Consider the following 12,701-nt stretch of genomic DNA (forward strand, 5'->3'; position numbering starts at 1 on the left):
CCAGATGGATTCACAGGGGAGTTTTACCAAATATTCAAAGAACTAACACCTATACTCCTCAAACTATTTCAGAAAATCCAAGAGGAAGGGACAGTTCCAAACTCTTTTTATGAGAACCGCATTATCTTAATTCCAAAACCAGATAAAGGCACTACAAAGAAAGAGAATTTCAGGCCAATATCTCTGATGAACATAGATGCTAAACTCCTCAACAAAACATTAGCAAATCACATCCAGCAATATATTAAAAAGATCATAAACCATGACCAAGTGGGATTTATTCTGGGGATGCAAGGCTGGTATAATATTCATAAATCAATAAATGTGATACATCACAAAAACAAATTGAAAGACAAAAATCACAGGCTCACATCAATAGACGCAGAAAAAGCATTCAACAAAATTCAACACCCATCTATATATATATAAAACCCTAATATGAAAATAGACCATATGGCGAAACAACTGGTCGCTACGACGTCTGATGACCACCAGGGGGCGCGCATGGAACATAGGAAGGTGTCAGTGGAGGGCGATGGCAGCAGGCGGCAGAGCACAGGACATGGCAGATGTCAGCCGCAGTGGGATGGTGGTGCAGGTGACCGGGAGTGCCAGACCAAGGTGGAGTGCTGGTCACTGTCATCAGGGTGAACCTCTAGTGGTTACTGAAAATACTTTGCTCCCATGCACCGTGGTCCTGCCCGGCACTTGCACCTGCTGCCAGTGCTGGCCCTGCTCGCACCTGCTGCTGGCACCAGAGCCACCACTCACATCCTCTGCCAGTGCCGGCCCCAGTTGCACCCACTGCTGGTACCAGCCCCAATCGCTCCATGCCATCAGTGGGTGGGGGTGGGGCTGGTGCCATCAGCACGTGGGAGCAGTGGTGGCAGAAGCGGGGCTGCCGGAATATAGGGAACCCAGGGCAATAGTGGGAGGGGCCGGGGGGATGCAGAGGATGGGCCAAGTCCTGTCCCTGTGCCCACCGCAGCCTCATGACCCACAGTTCCCTTCAAGGTGCACAAATTCATGCACTGCACCCCTAAACTCTCAGCAAAGTGGGAATAGAGGGAGAATATCTCAACATGATAAAGGCCATATATGACAAAGCTATAGCCAACATCATACTTAATGGTCAAAAACTATAAGCATTTCCTCTAAGAACAGGAACAACACAGGGATGTCTGCTTTCACCACTCTTATTCAGCATAGTACTGTAAGTCTTAGCCACAGCGATCAGACAAGAAGAAGAAATAAAAGGCATCCAAATTGGAAAGGAGGTAGTAAATTCTCATTATTCGCAGATGACATGATATTGTATATAGAAAACCCTAAAGACTCCACCAAAAAAATATTAGATTTAATAAATTAATTTGGCTATGTAACAGGATACAAAATCAAGAACTCAAAAACTGATGGCTTTTTTATACACTAATAATGGATTCTCAGAAAAAGAAACTAAAAAACTAGCCCAGAGGTAAACACCGGAAATAGCTGCCTCGCACAACAACTTCAAAAATACAACTAAAAGACAAAACAGACATCATCCAGAACCACAGGAAGGCTGGATCAATGGAAATTCTACAACGAGAAGGAAAGGGAAAAGCACACTGAGACTCAGAGGAGGTGTGGAAGGAAAGTGCAGAGGTATGGAGGCTCGAGCATGCGTGGAAAGGGGCTGGCAACGAAGGACGCGGTGTCTTTTGCAATCGGGAGGGAGGCACAAGCTCCCGACGGCCCTGACTCCAGTTCCGGACACGTCTCTGGGGACCCAGACTCATATGGGGAGAAACTGGACTGTCTGGAATCGGTCGGCTTTCTCTCAGAGGTGCTTGAAGCGATTACCGGGAAACTGAGACTTGGGGTCTCTTAGGGTAGGACTGAGGAGCAGCCATAGCTGCTTGCTCCACCCTGTTGATCCCCTGATACCTCACCCCACCCAAGCTGTGCGCAGAGGCTTTTGCATATGAAAGGCCTGGCCCTTTGCAATCTGAAAATTACCTAACAAACTGCAGCTGGGTCAGAGAGACCCAGAACTTCGAAAAGAAGGTCCAAGGCCCCACAGCAGCTTGCATTGCTTCACAGCTGGGCCTCATCTGGGCACCTCCAAACCCCAAACAAAGAAGAGGAATCTGCAGATCTCTCCATAGCTCCTGCTGCGTAGCCTCAGGCAGAGGCTAAATTAGCACCTCTTTAGATCCAAGAGCCAGTGTACCCAGTGGTCAGAGTGGGACCATCCAGATTACAACTCCTCAGATCCGTGAGGGACACACTAAGGGGGCAGACTCAGTGAGCACCAAAGCCCCACTGAAGCAAGTCTTGCCGCAGAAGGGTGTCTCCAGCACAGAAGTTCTCCCACTGCAGACACAGCTGATTCTCACAGCCAATTGGCCTGGAGGTTAATTCCTCCCAGTGATACCTACAACAATCAAGGCTTAACTACAACAAGACTGTGCACAAAACCCACAAAGGGGTGCACCAAGAGTGTCCACCTCAGGTAATTGGGGAGGCTGAGCCACTGGGCCCTATAGGACACCTAGCACAGAAAGCCACTCTATCAACACAGGGAAGCATAAAAAATGGGGAGACAAAGAAACAGGTCACAAATGACAGAAATGGAGGAAAGCAAACTACTGGCTATAGAGTTCAAAACCACACTTCTAAGGTTTTTCAAGAATTTTCTAGAAACCGCCAATAAATTTAGTGAGACCCTCAAGAAATCTAGTGAGACCCTCAAGGTTATGAACAAGGACCAACTAGAAATTAAGCATACACTGACTGAAATAAAGAATATTATACAGAGTTCCAACAGCAGACTAGAGGATTGCAAGAATCAAGTCAAAGATTTGAAATACAAAGAAGCAAAAAACACCCAACCAGAAAAAAAGAAAAAGAATCCAAAAATATGAAGATAGTGTAAGGAGCCTCTAGGACAACTTCAAGCATACCAACATCCGAATTATGGGAGTGCCAGAAGAAGAGAGAGAGCAAGATATTGAAAACCTATTTGAAGAAATAATGACAGAAAACTTCCCTTACCTGGTGAAAGAAATAGACTTACAAGTCCAGGAAGCGCAGAGAACCCCAAACAAAAGGAATCCAAAGAGGACCACACCAAGACACATCATAATTAAAATGCCAAGAGCAAAAGACAAAGAGAGAATCTTAAAAGCAGCAAGAGAAAGAAAATCAGTTACCTACAAGGGAGTACCCATACGACTGTCAGCTGATTTCTCAACAGAAAGTATGCAGGCCAGAAGGGAGTGGCAAGAAATACTCAAAGTGATGAATACCAAGAACCTACAACCAAGATTACTTTACCCAGCAAAGCTATCATTCAGAATTAAAGGTCAGATAAAGAGCTTCACAGATAAGAAAAAGCTAAAGGAGTTCATCACCACCAAACAAATGTTATATGAAATGCTGAAAGGTATCCTTTAAGAAGAGGAAGAAGAAGAAAAAGGTAAAGATACAAATTATGAACAACAAATACACATCTATCAACAAGTAAATCTAAAAATCAACTGAATAAATAATCTGATGAACAGAATAAACTGGTGAATATAATAGAATCAGGGGCATAGAAAGGGAGTGGACTGACTATTCTCACGGGGGAAAGGAGTGTGGGGGTGCGGGAAGAGACTGGACAAAAATCGTACACCTATGGATGAGGACAGTGGAGGGGGAGTAAGGGCAGAGGGTGGGGTGGGAACCGGGTGATAGGGAGCTATGGGGGGAAAATGAGGAACAACTGTAATAATCTGAACAATAAAGATTTAATTAAAAAAATAAATTCAAATTGAAAAAAAAAACCAATCCCATTTACCATTGCAACAAAAAAAAATTAAGATACCTAGGAATAAATTTAACTAAGGAGTTGTAAAAGACCTGTACTCAGAAAACTACAGGACATTGAAAAAAAGAGATAGAAGAAGATATAAACAAGTGGAAGAATATCCCATGTTCATGGATTGGTAAAATCAACATCATTAAAATGCCCCTACTATCCAAGGCAATGTACAGATTCAATGCAATCCCTATTAAAATACCAATGGCATATTTCACAGACCTAGAACAAATACTCCAAAAATTTATATGGAATCAAAAAAGACCCTGAATAGCTGCAGCAATTTTGAGAAAGAAAAGCAAAGTTGGAGCAATCATAATACCAGATTTCAAATTATACTACAAAGCCACCATAAGTAAAACAGGTTGGTACTGCCAAAAGAGACATATAGATCAATGGAACAGAACAGAGAACCCAGAAATCGACCCAAGCCATTATGCTCAATTAATATTTGACAAAGGAGGCAAGAGCATTTAATGGAGTCAAGAGAGTCTCTTCAATAAATGGTGTTGGGAAAATTGGACAGATACATAAAAAAAATGAAACTAGACCACCAACTTACAACATAGACAAGAATAAATTCAAAATAAGATAAAAGGCTTAAATGTAAGTCATGAAATCATAAAAATCCTAGAAGAAACCATAGGCAGAAAAATCTCAGACATCTCTTGTAACAATATGTTCACAGATACATCTCCTAAGGCAAAGGAAACTAAGGAGAAAATAAACAAATAGGACTACATCAAAATAAAAAGCTTCTGCACAGCAAAAAAAAAAACCCATCAACAAAATGAAAAGAGAGCCCACTGTGTGAGAGAACATATTTGGCAATGATACATCTGATAAATGGTTAATATTCAAAATATATAAGGAATTCATATAAGTTAACAAAAGGAAGACAAACAATCCAATTAAAAAATAGGCATAGGACCTAAATAGACACTTCTCCAAAGAAGACATACAGATGGCCAAGAGACATGAAAAAATGCTCAAAGTCACTAATAATCAGAAAGATGAAAATCAAATCAACAATGAGGTACCATCTCACACCTATCAGAATGGCTATCATTAACAAATCAACAAATAACAAGAGCTGGTGAGGATGTGGAGAAAAGGGAACCCTCATGCACTGCTAGTGGGAATGCAGTGGGGGTGAGTGGGTGTAACCATTATGGAAAACAGTATGAAGTTGCCTCAAAAAATTAAATATGGATCTGCCATTTGACCTAGTGATCCCACTTCTAGGAATACAACCTAAGAAACCCCGAAACACCAATCAGAAAGAATGTATGCACCCCTGTGTTCATAGCAGCACAATTTACAATAGCTAAGATCTGGAAATAGACCAAGTGCCCATTAGTAGATGAGTGGATAAAAATACTGGTACATTTATACCATAGAATACTATGCAGCAGTAAAAAAAAATAATCTCTTACCCCCTGAGACAGAATGGAGGGTCCTGGAGACTATCATGATCAGTGAAATAAGTCAGTCAGAGAAAGACAAGTATCGCATGATTGCACTCATATGTGGAATCTAAGTAATAAAATAAACTGATGAATGGAATGGATCCAGAGACTTGAAACATGGGACAGAGTACGGAATCTCAGAGGGAAGGCAGGGGAGAGTGGATGGGTGGGAGGTAATCAACCAAAGACCTTATATGCATATATGCATAACCCATGGACACAGACAATAGAGTGCTAAATGCCTGTGGTGGTGGGGGGAGCAGGGGAAGGCTGGGGGCAGGGGTCAATGGGGAAAAATGGGGACATGTAATACTTCAACAATAAAGCATTATTGAAAAATAAAAAGAACTCGCTTAAGGAACAATACTTTGGTAGGTAACTGAAGGGAGCTGGCTGTTTAACCAGAAACACTAGGGGCCTACTTTTGAAAAGCCACCCATTCTTAGCCTATAGCAGTGATTCTCAACCTTCTGGCCCTTTAAATACAGTTCCTCATGTTGTGACCCAACCATAAAATTATTTTTGTTTCTACTTCATAACTGTAATGTTGCTACTGTTAGAATCGTAATGTAAATATCTGATATGCAGGATGGTCTTAGGCGACCCCTGTGAAAGGGTCGTTCAACCGCCAAAGGGGTCGCGACCCACAGGTTGAGAACCTCTGCTCTAGAGTTTGTCCTCCAAGAATAAACTGATTCTTGAATGAATACTTTGTAAACCAGTTTAGAAGCACAAAAGCCATGGACTGAGCCTGCAGCCACATTACCCAAATGAAGGCACCGCCAATGTGGAAGGAAACAACATTCTTGGGCTGTCCTTCCCAAGAACGCTTTGGAGGATAGTGGAGTACAACGCCTTCACGTCTCTGTGCTCGAATGATGACGGAGACACCGTGATCATTGAGGAAAATCTTTTCCAGAGGGAGATTCTTTGCCGAAGGGGCGAGGAACAAACCTTTGAATCAAAAAGCCTGAAGAGTTTCATCCGCTTGTTGAACCACCATGGTTTAAACAAAATATGCCCAGGCAACTCTTCAGTTTGCTTTCCAGGGAACAAGATAATGGTAAAGTAGAAAGTCCTCCCATTTCCTATGTTCCCTGTTACTCAAACATCTTCCTAGTGGACCCAGGAGAAGGATATACTGAAAGGACTTCATTTTAGGGTCTAACCCTTTTGCACATGATACAGTATTTATCAAAAGATGAGAAAGTATAGATTTTCACTTGAAACTATAGCCCCCTTAGAGATAACCTGCAGAAATGAGTAAAGACTCTGAGAGGCCAGTTAATGTATATTTTCTCCACAAGTGACTAAATTAATTAATGTTGTTTCAGATCTACAGAAATTGCAATTTCCAGAGAGGCAAGCCTTGGCTCCTCAAGAACATTAAGACACAAGGCAACCAGGTGATGCGTATTTTTCCAGCGACCAGTGCCACCCCCCCCCAAAGAGAAAGAAGAAGATGGCCCCCACAAGACACTCCCCAAGAATACACCACGAGGACGGCAGCAAAGAAGCTGAACAAAAGGCTCAGGAGACAGGCAAGAATGATTGGGGACCCAATGCCACTCAGGCATTCGAGTTCTCAGTTCCTCAGCCCATGGGCAGTGCCAGGGAGGTCCAGTGTCCAAGTGCAGCAAGTAGTTCAAGTGGGGAGGGCACATCTGGAAATGTCATGTTTGTGCCCAGGGCTACTGCCAGAACCGACGGCACAGGGGATCTGTCCTCCACCCCCCCAAATGAACCACTACAAGTTTCAGTGATGTCTTTGTACAACATCTGCTATTCTACACTGATCACTGGCCTTTCAGTCATGGCTCCATCAGAGGACCCTGACCAGGCTGAGGAGGAGCAGGAGGGCTCCTCAGATAACAAGTGTTCAGTCTGTGAGCAGTTCAAGGACAATGCAGGCCCATAATGTCACAGGCTTTGTAACCATGAATCCATTTCCGCTTTAATAAAGAAAGGCAAAAACTACCTGGTACAAAATAAACAATCCAATGAGAATTGTGAGTCCATGTTCTTCTGTTTCCATGCCATACACCTCATCAGATGAGCCTGAGGAGGCTAGAAATCCTGGCTCCAGGCAGGCTTTTGACCCCATTGTTCTCTTCCATTTTCACACACTCAGCCAAAGATCTGGCTAGCTAGTCCTGAGGCAAGCCCAGGAAGATCTGGTCCCCTGAGCCTTGCCTACTGGACAGGAGACAGAACTGCCTGGCTCCTGACCTTGGCGGAATCACTTTATATTAGTCATGCATCCTGAAACAGGAGGATCTTTACTCATAGGTCCCCCTATGATGCCAGGAAGTTTCTGATCAGCGTCTGAATATCTCTAGCTCAAGTTCCAGGGGCCTTGCAGAGAGGCCCACCTAGAATTCAGGCCACCCCATCTGCTAAGCCAGTGGTTGGAAAACTGTGACTCACGAGCCACATGCGGCTCTTTGGCCCCTTGAGTGTGGCTCTTCCACAAAATACCGACTTCTGCGCATGGGCCACGAAGTTTCAATCTCACTGTACGTGTGTGTCCGCACGTGGTATTTTGTGGAAGAGACACACACAAGGGGCCAAAGAGCCGCATGTGGCTCGCAAGGCACAGTTTGCTGACCACTGTGCTAAGCAGTGTATGACAGAGTCAGTCTGTCTCAGAAGACTTACCATTCCAGTCAATGCTTGGGAGAAAGCCCATCATCCTCACCACTAACAACCATTAGTAACCCTGCTAGAAGGGACCCAAGTAAATTAAAGACTGCTCACACAGAAAAAAAAAAAAAACTCTACCCATCACTTTTCCATCAGAGCTGTATTTCAGATCTATTCTTGGGTCACAAGGTAGCTATGTGACATGTGTAACACAAGCCCTCGTGAACCCAGGGACACTTTTACAACAGACCAGTCACTTGCCAGGAGAGACAGCACTTTGTTTCAAAGTCTGATGTCCCTTTCACCGTGAGTGAGGCCAGGCCTGGCTGGTCACCCTCTGGCAATAATTCAGTGCCCGCTCCCAGACCGCCCACAAGGACCCCTGGGTGCTGCTGAAGTGTTCTCTGAGTTTGACCAGAACAAAGAGACGGGAGTCCCAAACAATAACCACGTCTCCTAAAACATTTTCTCTGTAAAACCCAGGAATGAGCAGGACCAAAAAGAGTGATAGCACCAAGATATTTCCTGACAGCTTTCCCTTTTCCCTAAAGGTCAGAGTCCTTGAGACAGTCAATGAGCCCAGAGGGGCATCTCATCAGGACAGTCGCCTACATCTGGGCACAGAAATCTGTTTACGTGAACAGCAGATGGTGGGTAGTGCTCTCCACGGTGGTGCCAATTCAGTTGAACCTGACTTCTACGTCCAGGGCATGATGGCCTGTTGATGGTCATGATTCAGCTGGATTCTTGGTGACCTTTCTGTGGAGTCCTCCTGCCCCTAGGGGATCAGGTGCTGCGGGATGCCTACCTGGAAGATATCCTTTCCCCCTTTCCTGGGTATGGGCTCCAGTAACCACCTGGGGTTTGAAAGTGCCTTTGGGTACTTCTGCTTCAGGTTGGTCAGTACAGCCTGCTTTTCCAGTTCCACAACCTCAGGAGCCACGTTTACTGGGTCTGCAAAGATTCCCCTATGTCAAGGAGCCCTGGGCACCATAAGAGAAGCACTGAGATGCTTGCCCTTCCATAAACCAAAGACTTCCTGTGAGAGGAAATGGTTATTCAAAGTTAAACCCACTAGAAGCTAAGCTGATTTCACCAAAGGGACACAGAGTGAGCTGGGTCCCTCTGACTGAGCACTTCTGATGTGTCAAACTCTGCTCAGGGAATTCTGGGTGAGGCCGAGGAGAGAGAGAAATGAAGAGGACAGAGCCTGGTCCACTAATGGGCAGGTCCCAGCCCGACTGCTGTGGGCAGCACCTACAGGTCAGAACGGCCACAGGTTCAAAAGAAAACAAGCCCCAAACTCCTGAGCAAGGTCCTGGGGGTACTCTTGGAGTGGTCTAAGCAGCTCTCGGGGAGTCATGCCTTGCCAGCGATCACTCCTCTCCCATACTTCTCCCTTCTGGAGCAGAGCCTGAATCTGCATGGGGTTCCACCCCAGCCTCTCCAGCAGCAGCTCCAGACAGAGGGCTCTTCCTAGTCCCTGTGAGCAATGTGTATGGAGATGGTACAGTTTCCATGGCGGCTCACTAGGGTCGCCGAGTCTCCAGAGTCTTGACCCATTTAAGACCAAGCCTGCATAAGGCTGCCAGAAGGAGAGGCAGAAATTCCATCTCCCCAGAGATCCGTGGGCCTTAAGTGCCCTGTGGAAACCCAAAAGTGTGAATGTCAATAAGCATCATGCATCAGCCCTCCATGTTCATGGTCTGTGGGCTGACCTCTCCCCCCACTGTCCCCTGGGGCCCTGGAACCCCACTGACAGGGATGGTGGGAGAGCAGAGAGTGTTGGCTCCTTCTTCCTATCCCCACTCACTCAGCTGTCAGGCCCCATGGAAAGGGTTGGTGATGCAGATGCCCATCCATCAGATGGAGTCTTTGGGGAGCTCAAGGAAGAAGGTGGAGACAGGTAAGGAGAGGCACTCAGCACAGGGTGTGGTTAGTTCCACAGAGGTCACTGAGGCCAGGGGAGCACAGAGGAGGGAGAAAGGGAGCTTTGGCTTCACACCGGATGAGTGGATTCTAGTCCTCTCCCAGCGTAGACGATCCTGGGCTTTGCTTCTTCTCACCATGCCTACCCCCCAATGCTGTCAGCTGCCTCCTCTTTTCACCCCAGGGCACTGCAGTCCCTAGGCATCCCGATCCCTCTTCCAAGGCTTCTGGTTGCAAATTCTTATAATCAAACCTCAGCTGGGCCCTTGGACACCACTGTGTGAGCTTAGATCATCCTGCCAAGTGCCTACACTCAACCACTTTGGGAGCTACATTTCTCAATCCAATGGCTGCACCACTGCTTATGTGCTGTCAGCAGACACTCCTGGCCCCTACTGCAGCCTAGAGAAAGGAATAACAGGACCAGGAACAATTGGCACCAGTACCCACACACCATGCCCATATCAGGCCCTGGGATGGGCATGATCCATGGATCCTAGAATTCAATCCTCAAATAACTGGGTGGGCAGTGCCATTGTCACCACATTCTACAGTTGAGAAGGTGGCACCTAGGGATGAAAAGATGGCCCATGATCTTGGGCCCTGACTACCTCACCCCCTGTTCTTGCCTCTTTTCCTTGTACCTGGGGAAGGGGGTTGTTCCTTCTCAGAGCTGTGCAGTGGCAGGAGCAGAAACTCGGCCTGAAGACTCAGCCGGGTCCTAGTACCTGGCGGAGCTCAGTCTCCACAGGGCTGTGAGTACCTGGCCCCTAAGAGGACAGACAGAACCAGTGGCTACACATCATCATCATAGGGCCTGAGCCTCATTACCACACTCCACATGAGCATCCCCACTCTGCTTGTCTCTCCCCTCCTGTCTTTAAAGGACATAAACCTGATATCAGCTATTATGTCCTCCTGTTTATGAAAACACACCCACTCTCAAAGACCAGGCTCCAAGGACAAAAGCTGCCACCTGTTCACTCTTCCCAACCCAGTGTCCTGACAGTCCCTGTGCCCAGCTCCTCTGCATTCCCTTCCTTTCTCTCTGGCTGGGTCTCCTACCCCTGGGCTCTGTACCCCACCTCTTGCTCACCCCAGGACCTTAAAGAAAAGGACTTTACAAAAGTAATCAAGTTAAAATGAGAGTCTCTTCCAATGACCCATGTCCTCACCTAAAGAGGGAATTTACAGACAGACATGCACACACAAGAACACCTGGTAAAGATGAGGCTGAGACCTACAAGCCAAGGGGTGCCAAAGCTTGCCTGAAAACCACCAGAAGCCTGGGGACAGGGATGGACAGTTTCTCTCTCAGTCCTCAATATAGACAATCTGGGCCCACATTTCCATCTCTGACCTCCAGCCTCTGCAACGGTGAGACAATAAATGTCTGTTGTTTAAGCCACTAGGGCTGTGGTGCTTTGATGTGACCACCCAGGCAAATGGCCACAGAGGCAAAGATCTTTCTCACACATCTCCACAGGGTGGAGAATGGTTTCACCATCTACCGCCCAGAAAATACATTCTTTCACGTCTACATTTGCTTCTAGCCCATATTTTGCTGCCTGCATGGTTTCCCATTGTGGGCCCCAATATTGACTGACTTTCCCCTACTGATGAAGAGTCACAGACTGCTTTGCATTTTCTGCTACTATAAGGGACACTACCACAAACACTCATTGACTGTCGACTTGTTAGGCAGAGGCCTGGGTCACATGCATGCACATCTGAGATGCTCATAGATGCCAGCAAATGGCCTTCCACAGAAGCTCATCCATGTATGCCCTGCCAACCATGGGCCAGGGTGCAATTATCTCATATGCTTGGGGGCTCTGAGCATCGCCACTGTGCTTAACCTTCACCCACCTGCTGAATAACAAAGGATCACCCTGTCATAGGTTTGAATTCTTTATGGCAGAGGCTGGATGTTCCCCTGTGGCCTGGGCATTTGTATTTGTTCTACTGGGGTATATGCCTAGTTTCCACCATGGAGTTTTGGGCCCTATTTTCATCAAAGCCACAAAATCACAATAAGGAGACCGGGTCTGCATGGGTGGCATCCCTAGGGAGAACTGAGGTCACTGTAAAGGCACAAAGGGGGCTGAGTGCCCTCCTACCTAGTGCCTGCTTTGTGGCCTGAGGAAGACACACTCTTCCACTTGCCTTTGCTTGTTCACCTGCATGAGGACAAGAGGGGTAATGAGTCAAGGTCATTAGGGACAAGACAGCAATGTTGGCTAACATACCAGAACAGTCTACTCAACAGGGATTGGAAAACACCAGGACCAAGGAGGTTCCAGATGGTGGGAAACACATGTGGCACCTTACTCAGGGTTTGGTTCTGCTAATCATAGCAGTAGCTCTCTCCTGCCTTACCTGTTCAGGGACCACATGATGGCCCATCCAGCTGCACAGAAAACCATGTCATGTAAGGAGGTCATGTTTTTACAGCCCAGCAGAGCCCAGTCTCCAGGAGGAGAAAGCTCCCCCTGCCCTCACAACATCAAATGGGAAGGATTTGGGGACCCTACAATCTCATTCCCCTCAATGTAATCCTGGGTAGGTCCCACTGGGAGGGTTGTCATGGGCAACCAGCTGAGCACCACACAGCCTGGGGTCTGGATGAGGTGGTGACAGCCTAAGGGCCAAGCAGGAAGCAGGGAGGACAGACCTGTACATGTGGACCACTACAGTCGTTTCTGTGAGCAGAGGCAGCAGAGGCCTGTCCCAGGCACACACACACTTACAAGGATGGTGGGCAAGTGAAGGTAGCCAGAGGAGGAGCCAGAAAAGTGTGGCCTGAGCTGGGGCAG

The 12,701-nt window shown here is 46.6% G+C and overlaps 2 protein-coding genes across 3 annotated transcripts in view; one reads left to right on the plus strand and one right to left on the minus strand.

Moving 5' to 3' along the window:
* LOC102439734 (melanoma-associated antigen 10-like) overlaps window positions 1-12,701 on the minus strand; it is a 45,974-nt gene that overhangs the window by 32,606 nt on the left and 667 nt on the right. The gene's annotated exons all lie outside the window — the stretch shown is intronic.
* LOC111825783 (heat shock transcription factor, X-linked member 3-like) lies at window positions 454-7,231 on the plus strand. The gene is made up of 3 exons (XM_023752991.1): window positions 454-598; window positions 6,090-6,376; window positions 6,764-7,231. Exons 1-3 carry the CDS (start codon window positions 454-456, stop codon window positions 7,229-7,231), a joined length of 900 nt encoding a protein of 299 aa, XP_023608759.1.

The sequence above is a fragment of the Myotis lucifugus genome, unplaced genomic scaffold, assembly GCF_000147115.1.
Source record: "Myotis lucifugus unplaced genomic scaffold, Myoluc2.0 scaffold_40, whole genome shotgun sequence".
Lineage (NCBI taxonomy): Eukaryota > Metazoa > Chordata > Mammalia > Chiroptera > Vespertilionidae > Myotis > Myotis lucifugus.

Bases quoted from the DNA above. Each gene is read 5' to 3' on its own strand.
- LOC111825783 (XM_023752991.1), top strand. From the start codon at position 454: ATGGCGAAACAACTGGTCGCTACGACGTCTGATGACCACCAGGGGGCG. The intron at 599-6,089 runs GTGACCGGGAGT...ACCCAAATGAAG, and splicing joins GCAGTGGGATGGTGGTGCAG to GCACCGCCAATGTGGAAGGA. The intron at 6,377-6,763 runs GTAAAGTAGAAA...CCCCCCCCAAAG, and splicing joins TTCCAGGGAACAAGATAATG to AGAAAGAAGAAGATGGCCCC.